This window comes from Rosa rugosa, chromosome 7 (genome assembly GCF_958449725.1).
Source record: "Rosa rugosa chromosome 7, drRosRugo1.1, whole genome shotgun sequence".
Taxonomy (NCBI): Eukaryota; Viridiplantae; Streptophyta; class Magnoliopsida; order Rosales; family Rosaceae; genus Rosa; species Rosa rugosa.
This window is the reverse complement of record NC_084826.1, coordinates 34276862-34293406: the sequence shown is the minus strand read 5'-3', so window position 1 is coordinate 34293406 and position 16545 is coordinate 34276862. Positions and strand designations below refer to the sequence as shown.

Here is a 16545-nt window from a genome sequence, read left to right as displayed (position 1 = left end):
CATAAATCGCAATATATGAATCTGAAAATTAACAATTAATCACAAAATTTCAGAAATCAACACTTGTTCAAACATGTGTGTCAACTAGGGCAAAACCAACGAAAATACAAAGCAAAGTTACAAGGGGAATCGGATTACACCGTGATGAAGGTGAGATGAATGAAGTGATGATGTGGTCTCTTGAATTTCGAAAGCAATCTTCAAGGTGGAGGATGGATGGTGTTCACGGCTTGTCTTCTTCTTCCTTGGCCTTGCTTGCACTTCGTGGTTGCCCTAGAGGATGGAGAGGAGCACGGCTAGGCTAGAGAGTTTTCTGATTTTTTCTAAGTTGTAAATTGTATGGAGAGAGGCCCCTTTGACGTTGAGAAGAAGAGAGACTATATAGGGGACGGCAAACTTGGTCTCCAAGCCGTGCAATTCTCTAGAGTTTCTCACGGCAATGACTTGTTTAATCCACATATCTTCCTCCAATGTAAGCTTGCCACATAAGCCCTATGACATGGTTCAACCAATCACATAATTTTCTAGAATATCTCCCTAAATAAACTTGCCGAAATTCCTTGAGATATTTTCTGATTTTGCACTTCCAATTCGGCCAAACTTCCTTTAGGGTTTCAAGGAATGTATCTAGACTTCTTTTGAGAGATTTTCGAGTTCAACATATATTCTCCTTCCTTTTATTTCTCCCTCAAAAATCTCTACCGAATTTCTCTTTAATATTCTGACTTTCCACGCCTCTTCCTTGTTTCTCTCATTGCTTTGGACGGCAAACATCTTTAAGGTTAGGGTTTTGCGTCACAAACCCTAATGTCATGGGCTTTGGTGGGCCTTGATCCATTTTGCCGAAAATCCATAGAGTTCTTGGGCCTCGTTGCTTCATCTTCAAGCCTTCTTATTTTCCAACGCAAAACACTTCATTTCTTTCATTTCTTTTCATAGTTGCGTTGGAAACTTCATTGGTAAGCTCTCCTCCATTTCGCAGGGTTTCCTGGTTGCACTAGGAAAGCTTGTTTCTTCATTTCTGCTCAAATGTGTGGGCCGTTTTCTCTCATATTTGTTCGTCTTGATGTTCGCAAGCTCCTCTTTCCATTTGCGCGTTCATTTCCACTTTTTAGCTCGGAGGTCCTGAAAATAGAAACTAGTAAGAAAAATGGAAACTTTCCAAAAAATGAAAAATAGAAACTACCGAAAATAGAAACTTTCTAAAAATGAAAAATAGAAACTAAGAAAAATGGAAACTTTCTACAAATAGGAACTTTCCTAATCAAAGAATGGAAACTTTCCTAAACAGAGTTTTACTAAGGAAATGACGCAAGAAATGTAAGGAAATGCAGTTAAAACGTCGCATTAAAATGCTCCTATCAGTGTTTCATGCGTTGAACATGTTATGATTGTCTAGCTTTCTAGAGCTTGAATGCATGTTTGATAGGATTAGTCTTTGTGCTTTCACTTAGATTAATTAGCATTGAAAAGTAAATATGGGAATTGTTTGCTTTCTAACGTTTCACATGATCAACTCCTCTTACATGACTTTGATGGACAATATTAGAGTTTAAATTGATTTTAATCATGGGTTCGGTTTTGATCTTTGTTCTGTCATTCCATTCGTTTTATGTTTTTGTGTTTTATTTGTTTTCTTAACTTAGTTAATTTTTCGAAAACGAAAACCAAAAATCCCCCCCCCCTTTCATAAATATGTATATATTTTGTTTTATTTTTGTAAATATTATACTTTGTTTTAATTTTAATTGTTTAATTGTTTGACAATGACATGTGTACCCTCAATCCCCGGAATAGAACGATCCCTATTTGCTTATACTACTAATGATATTTGCGTATCATTTTGCTGATATTGGGTATATTTGCGTATCATTTTGCTGATATTGGGTATCTCTCTGACCCACACAAAGGTCATTCCCAAATTGGTTAAGTGTTCACCATGGGTAAAGACCATGATATCTTGAAGGTCTACAGAACAGACCCTAGTCGCTATATCTTCGAACAATGTAGAGATCATTGCTCTTCACGAAGTGGTTCGTGAATGTATATGGATTGGATCCATAATTACGCATGTTCCAAATATTGTGGTTTGAAGTCTACCACAGATGAGCCTATGAGCATTTAGGGTAATGCTGCTTGTTTTGAACAAATGAAGCAAGGCTACATCAAAAGCGATAACACCAAAGATAATCAACAACAACAGACTCTCCTCAAGATCAAAGTGAACCAGGTTCGATATGAGGACAGTATGGCAGGCTTGCTCACTAAGTCATTGCCTAAATTCCACTTTCGAGAAACATGTTGGTAGCATCGTTTGCGGAAGTTATTCTAACTCCAATGACCGTAGTCATCAGGGGGAGATGCAGACATCAGGGGGAGGTGTCTACATGTATGATCTCGAAACTTGAATGGTGTGTTGTGCTCTTTTTCCCCTTCGACCAAGGTCATTTTTGTCCCACTGGGTTTTTGTTACTCGGCAAGGTTTTTAGCGAGGCAACGAGAGAAGCACCGCGTTTGGGCGACACAAGGGAGAGTGTTCAAGTAAATCCCTATTTGTGTGTCTGGCCCAAACTCTAGATTACTTGACCTAGTGGTAATAGAGTTTTAATTAGAGAGAGAATCTCGGAGAATATCTTAGAGATATCAATTCATTGTATGATTACATTTCCTTGTACAATTCAGATTCTATGCATTGTAATCCTCTATATAAAGAGACCCCTATTATCAATGAGAACAGACAGAAATTAGTAGAAAATAAGAATTCAATATGTTTAGAATGCTTCAATAATATTCACCCCCAAGAATAGGGTTTATAAAGTGATACAAGAGTAATCCTAATAGGAAACGATCTCCTACAATTATACAGAAAATATAATCTACATCTACAAGGAAAGTAAATATTTACAGAATATTCTACACTCCCCCTCAAGTTGGTGCATAGATGTCAATCATGCCCAACTTGTCAATCGAGTTGTCAAACCCTTTCCTTGACACTCCTTTCGTAAGAACATCTGCTAACTGATCTTCTGTATACACAAAAGGGAAACGGATGATTTTCCTGTCCAGGTTTTCCTTAATGAAATGTCGATCTACTTCCACATGCTTAGTCCGGTCATGCTGAACAGGATTATGAGCAATTTCAATAGCAGACTTGCTATCACAATGCAAATCCATAGGCTTCTTGAGCTTAAAACCCAAATCTTTCAACACATTACGAATCCACAACATCTCACAGACTCCATGTGCCATACCTCGAAACTCAGCTTCAGCACTTGACCTTGCAACAACCTTCTGTTTCTTGCTACGCCAAGTCACAAGGTTTCCTCCAACAAAGGTAAAATACCCAGATGTAGACCGTCTGTCCGTCTTATGACCAGCCCAGTCTGCATCTGTGTAACCCACAACCTCCAACTCTTCCTTTTTTTCAAACAACAAACCCCTTCCAGGTGCCATTTTAAGATATCTCAAAATACGATACACTGCATCCATATGCTCTTCACTAGGACAATGCATAAATTGACTGACCACACTCACAGCATAAGCAATATCAGGCCTAGTATGAGAAAGATAAATAAGTCTTCCTACTAGACGTTGGTACCTTCCTTTATCAGTTGGAGCCTGATCCGGATAGATGGCGAGGTTGTGATTCATCTCGATCGGTGTCTCAATAGGGTTGCAGTCAAGCATTCCGGTCTCAGCTAACAAGTCAAGTACATACTTACGTTGGGACAAAGAAATCCCCTTCTTAGACCTTGCAACTTCAATTCCAAGGAAGTACTTCAATTGCCCAAGGTCCTTCATCTCAAATTCCTTAGAAAGATACTTTTGTAGAGCCTCCATCTCTTTTAAGTCATCCCCTGTGACAACCATATCATCAACATATACAATTAGAGCGGTAATCTTCCCCTGACGACGTTTGATGAACAAAGTGTGATCTGAGTTGCTTTGTTTATATCCAAACGCCCTCATAGACTTAGAGAATCTTCCAAACCAAGCTCTCGGAGACTGCTTCAAACCGTAAAGAGACTTCTTCAACTTACAAACCTTGCCAGTATCATAAGGCAAATTTTTCACTCCTGGTGGCATGTCCATATATACTTCTTCCTCCAAGTTACCATTGAGGAACGCATTCTTCACATCAAATTGATGCAGAGGCCAATCTTTATTTGCTGCAAGTGAAATCAAGATTCGAACAGTATTGATCTTTGCTACAGGGGCAAACGTCTCTTCATAATCAATCCCATAGCGCTGAGTGTAACCTTTGGCAACTAATCTGGCTTTGTACCTGTCAATGCTCCCATCAGCTTTAAGTTTTACTGTAAACACCCATCGGCATCCAACAGTCTTCTTTCCAGCAGGCATAGTCACAATATCCCAAGTCAAATTTTTCTGCAAAGCCTCTAGTTCTTCATTCATCGCTTGAGTCCACTTAGGATCTGCCAAAGCATCCTGTACACTACTAGGAATAGATACAGTGGATAATTGATCAACAACAAGTGCATGTGACCCAGACAACCTATGGTTAGACATGTAATTAGCTATAGGATATTTAGCTTTGGTTTTGATGTCTGGTTCATATTGTTTCTTAGGAATGCCCTTGGTAACCCTCTGTGATTTCCTAGGCTCAATATTATCTACCCCAGATGATTCATTTGAAATTAAAGGTACCTGAGGAGAAACATTCGCAGCGGATTCTTTAGTTGACGGTGTAGAGAGGGGGAAGAACTCTGCATCTGTCATATTTGATGAATTATGATGTTGGCTAGAGGACCCCACGGCATCACCATCTATTCCTTTTCCACTTTGTCCTTTTTCTTGTCCAATTTCTCTTCCTACGGCAATTTCATTGTTTCCTTGGCAGATGGAGGGCCCCACGGCATCACCATCTATTCCTTTTCCACTTTCTCCTTTTTCTAGTCCAATTTCTCTTCCCACGGCAGTTTCATTGTTTCTTTGGCAGATGGATGGACCCACGGCAGCAGTTCCCTTTTCTTTTTCTTTTTCGTTTCTCACGGAAGCAGTTTCTGTTTCAGTTGGAGAATTCTCTTCTTTTTCTTTTTCGTTTGCTATTTCGCTTTCAGTTGGAATTTCAGTTGGAGAAGAATTCCCAACTCCAAATCTTGATTCCAAAGCTTCTAATTCTTCAAACTCTTCAAATGCAAATAAATCTTGAGGATTTCCTTCACAACCTCTCTCCCCCTGAAGGGAAGACTCCGAAACTCCCCCTAAATAATAAGGCTCAGATTCGTGAAATGCAACATCAAGAGAAACATACATAGTACCAGTAAGAGGATCATAACATCGATAACCCTTTTTGAATTCCGCATAACCAACAAATATACACTTACGGGCACGGGGATCAAGCTTGCTGCGTTGAGGCTTGGGAATATGAACATAGGCTACGCATCCAAACACGCGAGGTTCAAGATTTGGTAACGACGGAAGTGACATAAGTTTCTGAAGTTTCTGCTGAGGATTTTGAAATTCAATTACCCGAGAGGGAGTACGATTAATGAGGTAAGCGGCGGACTTCACAGCTTCTCCCCAATATTCACGAGGTACATGCATGCCAAACAAAGAGGCACGGACAACTTCAAGTAACTGGCGATTCTTCCTTTCTGCCAATCCGTTCTGTTGAGGAGTATATGAGTTAGAAGTCTGATGTCGAATTCCATGAGATTGCATAAACTCCTGCATAGGACCATTAATATATTCTCCGCCATTGTCAGATTGGAAAACTCGAATATTCTGTTGGTACTGTATAGACACCATCTTGTGAAACTCTTTGAACATGGAACACACATCACTCTTGTTCTTCAATAAAGACACCCAAGTCATACGAGTACAATCATCAATAAAAGTCACATAATATCGAGCTCCAGAGAAAGACGGGATCTTGGCAGGACCCCAAACATCAGAATGAATTTTCATAAACGGAATGGGACTTCTATTGAGACTAGGTGAATACGAAATTCGATGACTTTTAGCCAGTTCACAGATATCACAATGAAAATCTGAATCACTAACAACCGAAAATAACTGAGGTTGTAGTTTCTTAAGATAACTGAAAGACAGATGACCCAAACGACGATGCCACAACCACACTGTTTCCTTAGCATTCTCTACCCCATTGACCTGATTCACTTGTCCTAACAGCTGTTGCTCTCCACTTGCTGTCAGATCCAAGTAGTAGAGTTTCCCCCTTCTGACACCATAACCAAGAATCCGCCGAGTCAGAATGTCCTGAAACACACAGAAAGAGGGATAAAAAGTCACAATACATGCTAGTGCTAGGATAATCTGGCTAACAGATAGGAGGTTATATGCTAGTGAAGGGACAACCAATACAGAGTCAAGGGTTAATGTGTCAGATAGGACAACAGAGCCTTCTCCGGTTACTGGAGTTGGAGTACCATCAGCAGTAGAAACAATACTTTGAGAGGAGGGTTTCAGCTTTTTCAAGAGGCTAGGATCATTAGTCATATGGTCAGATGCACCTGTATCAATTATCCAAGAACTATTCACAGACACCTTACCCCTTATACCTGACTGTGCTACATTAGCGGAGGCATTAGATGGTTGCTCTTCCTCTGCAGTAGCCACGGTAGCTTTTCCAGGGTTCTTTCACGGTTTCTTGGTGAAATCCCACCAATCAGGGTAGCCAATTACTTCATAACACCGTTGCTTGCTGTGACCCAAAAACCCACAGAGCGGACACTTTGTATTTGCATATGGATTTGTCTTACCCGGAGGACGGCGTGGTGGAGGAGTTGAGAAGCCTGAGGATAGGTCCATTGAGTAGAAAGCAACGACTTTTGGGTTTTGGCTTTGTCGGCTTGGCTCAGCTTTGTCGGCTGCAGCAGAATTGCAGACTAGAGGAGAGCTTGTCTGCGTGGGACCCGAGCTAGGCCTAAACAATTGTGCAGGGTCAGAATGTGTTGTAGCAGATGGAAAGAAAAAATCCCACGTGATGTACTGTAGCACTGTAGCAGGGCTTTAGGCTTAAACAATTATACAATGTTGTGGTCCCACGTTATGATGCTATGCTGCTACGTCTTTTTTTATGATTTGCTATGCTTCAATTTTTCAAGGTGGGCTATGGCAATTTTGAGATAGCTTTGGGTGATGGAAAAATAAATTTGACCGGGTGGTTCGTGAAATACTTCGAGATTCAAGTTTCGGGTTTCGGGTTTCAGAGGAATACAGTGCAGGGATTGAACCTGCTCTGATACCAAGTAGAAAATAAGAATTCAATATGTTTAGAATGCTTCAATAATATTCACCCCCAAGAATAGGGTTTATAAAGTGATACAAGAGTAATCCTAATAGGAAACGATCTCCTACAATTATACAGAAAATATAATCTACATCTACAAGGAAAGTAAATATTTACAGAATATTCTACAAAATTATCTTTCAAATATCGTTTCCCTAAAACAGAATGAAATTTTTCGATAAAAAAAAAAAGGAAAAGAAAAGAAAAAGAATGGAGTGGGGACACGTGCAATTAGAGGCTAACTGGCTAAGGCTTGTGTTTTACGTTTTATAAGGGTGATGGTAAATTTAGGTTATGTAATTGGGGATCGCAGAGAGAAAGAAAGAAGGAAAGAAAGAGAGAGGAGGAATGACGAGATTCTCGTTAGGCGGAGATGAAGATGGAGAAGGACCGAGCAGCCCCAGGCAGAAGAGACGTCGTCTTGTTCTTCGGACAGCTGCTACTGTCGCCATAGGGGAACGACGAGGAGGTGGGCTACAGGCTGTTGAGGACGAATCATCATCGGAAACAGAAGAAGAAGAGGAAGAAGAAGAAGAAAGTGATTCAGAAGAAGAAGAAGAAACTGAAGGTGATGAATTCGTAATACACGAGTCGCCGAGGACCAGCATCGAATTGGGTTCTGCCTCGGCTGCTCAAGAGACTGCTCTTGCTTCCACCACGGATAGGTCTATTTCCATCACCTTGACCGACCCCGATGTGCTTGATTGTCCCATTTGCTGTGAATCCTTGACCGTCCCCGTCTTCCAGGTCTCTTCTTTTATAATCATTTCTCATTCTAGTTTTCAAATAATGGGGTTGACTGCTTGTTTGTTATTATGAGTTTTTATAGTTCATATTATTCTGATTTGCCGGTTAGTTCATGATTTAAAGCGGGTTGCATTTCATATGATTAAGTTGATGGGTATTTCTTGTGATAGACTGCGGAGCATCCTAGTTATTGTTGTTAAGTTGGGCTTGTGGGTTTATGGAAATGGATATTTCCATTTGTTTTTCTGCACCAGTTAAATGCAACCCTTCACCAGTTGGCATGATTCTTTAATAAACTTCTAGTTCGATTGACACTAAAGAGACAATTGAACTTGTCAGAATAAATACTTTATTTAGTGTCATGTCCATAGATTTCTGTTTCTTTGAAGATGGCACTTATAGTAGAAGCAAAAATGTAATAGTATTGGCTATGGACAATTCGGTAACACAAGTTGACAGCGTAGTGCAAATGACAATGTTATTGTTTGAATTTGGGTATAGTTGTTTGCTGGAGTGGAAAAGGGGCTGTCTCGTAATGACACCAGTTCAAAAGTGTTACAGATATAAAGTAAATTAGGCGTATTACAGTTTTCATGTCATCAATACTGCAGATTGTAGAATGAATTTAAAATGTACCTTAAGGTTGCTGGGTTCTATTTACAATTAAATTTTAGTTCTGCGTTGCCTTTCATGCCTTGAATAGGATTTACTGCCATGAATATCTATACTATTCCTTGCACACTTCTAATGGGTTTTACGGTATACTTTGGCTCAGTCTGTCATGAATATCTAGAATATATTTACTGTCTGTATTTTCTCTTTCCAGAGTCTTATCTCATAAAACCAACTCTTATTTTATTAGAACAATTTTTCCGTTTAAGTTTTAAACTGATTTAAAAGAACCGATTCTTTCACAACCTGTCTAACCAACAGGACCTATGCCACTGCACTCTTTTCTTGTTTTGAATTGAAGTCTTTTTTGAATATATACATGAAGAGACTGAGAGTAATTGGTTAAAATAAGGCGGTTAATATATACCTGTTGATGCCATCTTGTTCTTTACATGGATGATGAGCAGTTATTTTGTGCTTGAGCCGAGTCATATAGTATCTATTTGATGTATGGGCATAAGTCCCGGTGACCTGTGTAGTGTCTCTTCTGATTTATGGACACAAGTCAGTTTTTATTGATAACTAGTGAATTTTCTTTCATCTACTTCTTTTGAATGTGAAATCTGGTGTATGATTTTTGTCTGTTTATGAATTTTTTTTATCAGTCTTTGTATAGGGTTTAATATGGGTTTATATCAATATGATTAGGAAAGATGTATGACTCTGTAAGGTCTGGTCACTTGGATTATTTATTTAGTTCCAAGCTGTGCAGATTTTAGGGGTTTTGTTGTCTTGTAAATTGCCATGTGCCCAATCCCACAAAGGGAAAACTCTGAATCTGTCAAGGAGATAACCATTCTTGAAGTCTTCAAACTTGATAATCATATGTGCAATGTATGGTGATGGTCAATGGAATACAGAAGGAAGTGAAAACCTGACCTTAGTATTAAACCAAATGATCATCAAGTTGTTTTTAGGCCTCTAATTATTAGTATCTTGTGGAATCATCTGCTATGGGTGCAATATTTGTTTTTCGAGTGTTGCACCTCTTCGTCTTCTTTTTTTTTTTTTTTTTCCTGTCCCTGCATAAGTTAGGCTGAAGTTTCAGGTTCTGAACATGGTAGAAGGTTGTCATGGCATATTCATGAAGGACATGTAGAATTAGTTTCTTCGATTTCTGTTAGATATCAATTATTTACTTAAAGAGTTAAGATTATGAATCATAGTCACATCTTTTCCTTTTCAAGTGCAAGATATTAATATATAACAATCTCAATTTATCAGCGTTGGTCATCTTTTTATGTTTAATGATTTGAATCATTGTTAAATACTGCTACTTTTGCTTCTCTGTAAATTAATCATTGAAGCTAGGCATATCTACAATACCTTTCTATCCTTTTCTATCTTGCTACCCCTTCCAAGTATATCATCTTCTAATAACTCTTAAGTTAGGCATATCTTAAGTTTTAATATAACATACTAATAACTTTTTGGTGCTTGGAATTTCAGTGTGAAAATGGTCATATAGCTTGCTCCTCCTGCAGCACGAAGATTAAAAATAAATGTCCTTCATGTTCCTGGCCCATTGGTTATAATCGTTGTCGTGCCATTGAGAAAGTTCTAGAATCAATTAGAATGTCATGCCAAAACATCAAGTATGGTTGCAAAGAATGGATGACGTGCAATAATAAAAATGAACATGAAAAGGCATGTATGCATTCACCTTGTTCATGCCCTCATTCAGGCTGCAACTTTGTCTCTTCAACGAAGAAGTTATACCAACATTTCAGCAGTAATCATTTGAACTCTGCAACACGTTTCCTGTACAACAGCAGCTTTTCAATTACAATCAACTTTAATGACAAATTTCTTGTTCTTCAAGAACAGAATGATGGCATATTATTTATCCTTGACAACACAACTGAAATTCTAGGAAATATGGTGAGGCTTAGTTGTATTCAACCTAGATTTATGGGAGGCTTTTTCTATGATCTTACTGCTAAAACCAAGGGATGTTTACTCAGATTACAGTCCTTCACAAACAGTACTCCAAGCCATTGTCATAGCCCTACTTCATCTTGCTCCCTTATAATCCCAGGTGATTTTTTCAGTTCTTGTGGCCAGCTCAAGATGGATATCTGCATATGGCGTAATGGTCAGTTCCCTCCGTCCTTCCAATCTATCAATCTTACTTAAATGAGTTCTTCTATCAATTCTGTATTGTGCTGGAAATTACAGTAAACTGTTGGATCCACTCTTTTAACATATGTATCAATAGATGCCTTCCATTTCAATTGATTTAATATCTTGTTATTTTGCACTGTGCTATGAATGTATATTGCTGAATAGAGCAACATCTTTCATCTTATTTTCTGTTATTTTTTTCTTTTGTGAAATTTTTGTATGGTTGGAAAGAGCAACTATCCACCAGAAAAATTGTGCTTTGAGGTGGAATGTGAAATCTTTTCACATGTTGGGAAGAGCCACTTTCTACTGATGTGTATATAACTTCCATTTATGTTTTGTTAGCTCGATGGGGGAGGGAGTAGTTGAACTTAGGACCTCTGCAGAGTGTTATGCCTTACCACTCTATTAAATGAAATGCTAGTTGGCTACTTTGCTCATATTTGCATTTGTATTATGTGGGAAGCCTGACCAAGTAAACTGCTGATGCCTAGGTGTTGCCAAAAAAGGTTGCAGCATTTTAGATTCTTTGGGACTCAACGTAACTACTTGAGCAAATATAAATGATTATTTGTACAGAAATAATAGGACCTCATGCGGAGCACAGATTCTCTAGGAGCCTCTTTCAAATCACTTGTACAGAAACATAGGACCTCATGCGGAGCACCTAGTTGCAATACTTGACTCTGAAGGAGAATGTAAGGTCGTTTGGTCAAGTACGTAAATGGGCAATAGATGGTCGCCTTTGTGTCCTAAATTTCATGTTCATTTGCATTATAATATTGGATTATTCAAATTCTTGTGTGCTGGCAGCCACCGAGTTGAGTGCGTAACCAGCCTTGTCGAGCTTTAATTGAGAATTATTGGACAGAGGTTTGGAGGTGATCAAAGTATGGGTGAACCCTATGCTTGATGAAATCAGAACTGTGGCGAAATTGTTGAGAGTTTGAGACGCTCCATAATTTGTAACAAAAAAAAAAAGGTCAATCATATATGAGGTCATTTTTGAATGCCACTAATCATAAAGCCACCACATTCAAAATTTTAGATATAAAAAACCAACATATTTACAAAAATGCCACAAGAATAAAACGCCACCAATCACCTTTTCTCCTCTTCGGCGTCCTTTGTCAAACTTTGGTAAGGTCTCCGACAACTTTCGGCAAGGTATTATTGGTGAATTTCGGTGAGGTCACAAAAGCAATTCGGACTAGCACCAAAAGCTACTCTTATCAACGCCAAAAGTTATTCTCAGTAACAACAAAAGCTACTCTAACCAACATAAAAAATTACCTACATTAAAAGTTACTCTCACCAATACTAAAAGCTACTCCCACCAACACTAAAAGTTAATCTCATCATTGCCAAAAACTACTCTGACCAACACCAAAAATTACTCTCACCAATACTAAAAGCTACTCCTATCAACACCAAAAATAACTGTAATTCCCAATTGCTGCGAAAACGTGAAAGAATCTCCACCAAAACTCCACAGGGACTAATGAATGCCCTAGAGGCTCCTGTATTTAACCTCTTGTACAAAAAATGAAAAAAAAAAAAAAGAAGACTCCACAGTGACTAATTAGCAAATTTACCCAAATTGATTAGAGAGACTCTCTCTCTCTCTCTCTCTCTCTCTCTCTCTCTCTCTCTCTCTCTCTCAAGAAAACATACTCTCCTCGTCTTAGGCGACTACTAATACCTGCTTTCATTTCCGCTCTCTTTCAATACCAAGTCCTCCGGAATCAATCAAATCAGATATGGTGTCACTTATTGAGATCAGAGTGAAAATACAGCTATAGAGGAAGATAAAGGTGCTCTGGTGCAGTGTCTGATTGAGATAGTCAACAAAATAACTTCGATCTCTGATTATAGATGAACGGTGAAGAAGCAGTACTGTTATTCAGCGAGAAGGTTGAAGCTATTGACTCCAACGACATGATCGGTGATCTGATCACCCCCATCTGAGCAGGAGCTCTGTCTCTAGCTCGGATCAGAATCTAAGAGAGAAATTCGAGTCAGATTCTCGATCGTAATGGTTTCGATTTCGGGTTTGGGCTTGGAATTGGATTCGCGGGAACACTGTGAACGAAGGAGGATTGAGAACCGCGACATTGGAGTTTAGAGAGAGAGAGATTAATCTATAAAGAAAACCAACAATAGGTGGAAGGGTAAAATAGTCAAATAGTCAAGTATGGAACAATTTGAGGATGCAACTGACCTTATATAAATTAGGACAATTCTTAGGTTCACCCTTGGGTGAACAATATTCACCCTCTATTGCGATTGATGCACTTTAACTTTATAATTTTCTAATCCAACCATTCATGCTGCATAACATCATACAAAGATCAGCTCTATAAAAAATCAATCAACTTGAATAGCTTTGAGTTATTCATTTTTATGAAATACATGGACGATTCATCATAATAGTATTAAGTGTTGTTAGAACCATCCATTTATTTGATTCAATTAGATAATTAAACGATTTCTTATTCGATTGATTTTTTACAGAGATGTTCTTTAAAAACTAACTTAAGATATGGACTATTGGATGATAAATTTATTAAGTAAAAGTATGTTAATCGACAACAGAGGTGAATATGCTCGTTCACTCCAAGGCTGAACCTAAGAATTGTCCTATAAATTATATAAACAATTTGGGTAAAAGAATAAGGTATATTATACTCTATACTAAAACTCAAACGTGAATTCACTGTTCATTAATGTTAAATAAACAGTGAAGTGACGGTTTTGCCCTCTTTTCTTTGTTCTTTAACGTTTTTGTCCCTCACTGCTGTCCTGATCCTATCGCTCCATGTTTCCATCTAGATGTTTGGTATTTCAGAGAGAAAGAGAGGTCTGGGTTTTGTGTTCTTCTCATTGGATCCGAAGGATTTTATCAAGCAGCTAAGAGAATTTTTTATTAGGTCAGTTTTCCAATTGCAAGTAAGCTAATTTTTCATCTGGATTCCCAGTTTTAGCTTACTTTAAATTTGACTCCTTACATCTGACTATGAGTATTCGTGTTTATAGTTTGCTATGGTTTTGGGTATAAGAGGATATACAACAAAACATATAATTAGATGAATACATAATTGAAATTTTATGTTAGAATGGTTTATAGCTCCTTTTACTATTCGTAATTGGGAAAAATTGATGTTATTCATATGCTTTGTGTACTCTTGCTTTAGTTTTTTTTCTCTTAATGTATGGTTTAGGTTTACCCCTCCTTTATCTATGTCGTGATGAGTTGGACTTGGAATATAGAATTGGAGAATTTGTATTTCAATTTATGGAAGCCCTTCTAATGAGGACCACTCATGCATACATAAACATCTAACGTTTGATTTGCCATAATGTAATCGAAAAGTAGGTCTCCCAAACTGTTATTTAGAAAATCCTCAACTAATCCTCATTTTAGTAGTCCTCATTAGAAGGGCTCCCTTCAATTGATATTATGGCATGAGTATGGTGAAATTTTCTCATTGCTTAATTCTATTTCCATTTCGGATTCTCTAGATTGTGGTTCCCCGATCACTCTAACTCTGGTGATTCTTTGATAGGAGCATTTTAATGCAACATTTTAATATTGAACTCCCCATATTTTGTTTAGTTATTTCCTTTACTTAATCATTTTTGAATTTAGTTTCTATTTTCTAGGTACATCGGGGAAAATGACAAGGAAATGAGCTTAAAGACACATGAGAAGGATTTGAGATGACAAAGGCAAGGCATAAGGATGCAGAAATAAGCTGAAATGAAGAAATGAAGTTTTCCTGGTCCGACTAGGAAACCCAGTCAAAGTAGGAATCCTAATGATACAACTACAAGGAGTCCCAATTGAACTAGGAAAGCAAAAGAAGATTATGGAAGGTTCAAGAATATGAAGAGTCCTTGTTTGACTAGGAATCCTGAAGACATGAGGAGTCCTGATGGGGCTAGGAAACCTCAGAGCACTAGGAGACCATGTGGCTTCAAGATATCTAAGAAAGCTCAAGAATGTTCTAGAAAACTTGGGATATTGCAGCAAATAAAGAGACCTAAGTATACCAGGGTTTCTTGGATGCAAAAGGAAGGAATTCTAAGTGAAATAAGTGTTTTTGCCGTGAGATATTCAAGAGATTCTGGAAAGTGACGTTTTTGAAGTTATCATGGAGAGTTTTAAGGGATTTACAATATTCAGGAAGGTTAAAAACAGGTCCAAATACATTCCTTGAGCTCTGCACTCCATCCTTGGCCGAAATTAAGGAGATAAATCTGAAAATAATCATGTAATTAATGCAAAAATAATCTCCGTAGAATCAAGGTGCTAATTTGAAGGCTTCTTATTGGTTGGATGACATGGGAAGGATGATATGAAATTATCTGATTGGCTAATGCTGTGTGGATCAATCTTGAAGGCTTGGAGACCAAGTTGCCATCCTCCTATAAATAGGAGTATCATTGGGACGTTTCATCGACCACTTCACACACCACTTCTCCCATAATTCTAAACACCAAAAATTCTCTCCATTCTCTAGTCTTCAGAAGCTCTGCGTCTCAACCAAGGAGGAGAAGAAGTCATGCAATACATCAAGATCCTAGCCGCCATCCACCTTTGTGTCGTCCCTAGAAGATTGCTTGCTTTCAAGGATTTTCAAGTTCTTCGTCTCAAGGCTTTGTCATATTTCTTTCACGGTGTATTTCATACTTTCTTTTGTTTTCCTTTGTTTGATTCATAGAGTTATGAATTCTAGTTAACATGACGTTAAGGGCAAAGTTTAAAGCCCATTTATATGTTTTGAAATAAAATTCTGATTTCTATGTGTTGATTTCTATGTTGCTTATGTGAGATTGCTTAATTGATTTCGGATTATAGAAAACTTTTATATGTATGTGTTCTTTGGTGGCCAACTTAGGATATATGCATGTAATTGAAGCTAGATTTAGGTAAACAATTCACCTAATAGTTTTGTGAACCTAATTCATAAGTAGTGAAAGCTTTGGACAAAAGTCAAAATCAATTAAGGAGGATTGCAAATAGATGAACTTTGTCATATTAGGTTGTGCACTTTGGTTGACATCATTTCTTTGTTCTTCATACGTTGAATGTGTTCTTGATTAGCTAGCTTTTTAGATTATGATTGCATGTTCAATAGGTTTAATTTAGGTGCTTTCACTTAGAATAAACATTCAAGGAAAGTAAAATATGGGAAATCGTTTGTTTATTAACGTTTCACATGGTCAACTTCTTTCTCATGACATAGAAGATCAACTATAGGATTTGTGATTGGATTTCATTCATATGGATGAGGTTTTGATCTTTGTTCCTTGCGTTCCACCCTTGTATATGTGTTTTTACATTTTCTTTATTTTGTTTATTTTAATTTTTAATTTTAATTCTAAATCCCCCATTTTTGATTACTTGTTTCTTTTGTATATAATTTTGTAAATATAATTCTTTTTACTTTTTTTAATTCTTTATTTATTTTTGCAATTACAGGTGTACCCTCAATCCCCGGCTTGAACGATCCCTACTTATTCTATACTAACAACTACATTTTGCAGGGTTAAATTGCGCGCTTGTTTTTAGCGTATCGTTCTTCTCTTGAATGTCAGGTAGTATTTAAAATTGTTGCGCAGAGTAATTGTTATCAAAAGTACTCTTTTTTATCTTATACTTATGGTAATAATTGCTAGAGAGTTACAATCGATGGCGAAACTTAATGCGCCGAATATCGGTT

The 16545-nt window shown here is 37.7% G+C and overlaps 1 protein-coding gene across 1 annotated transcript; it reads left to right on the top strand.

Moving 5' to 3' along the window:
• Window positions 1-7563: 7563 nt before the first annotated feature.
• LOC133721508 (E3 ubiquitin-protein ligase SINA-like 10) lies at window positions 7564-11003 on the top strand. Its single transcript, XM_062148141.1, has 2 exons — window positions 7564-8023; window positions 10145-11003. The coding sequence occupies exons 1-2, from the start codon at window positions 7625-7627 to the stop codon at window positions 10829-10831; spliced, it is 1086 nt and encodes a 361-aa protein (XP_062004125.1). The 5' UTR covers window positions 7564-7624; the 3' UTR covers window positions 10832-11003.
• Window positions 11004-16545: the final 5542 nt, after the last annotated feature.

Excerpts from the sequence above, each read along its gene's own strand:
- LOC133721508 (XM_062148141.1), top strand. The coding sequence starts at position 7,625 with ATGACGAGATTCTCGTTAGGCGGAGATGAAGATGGAGAAGGACCGAGC. Across the intron at positions 8,024-10,144 it reads TGACCGTCCCCGTCTTCCAG|TGTGAAAATGGTCATATAGC; the intron begins GTCTCTTCTTTT and ends TTGGAATTTCAG.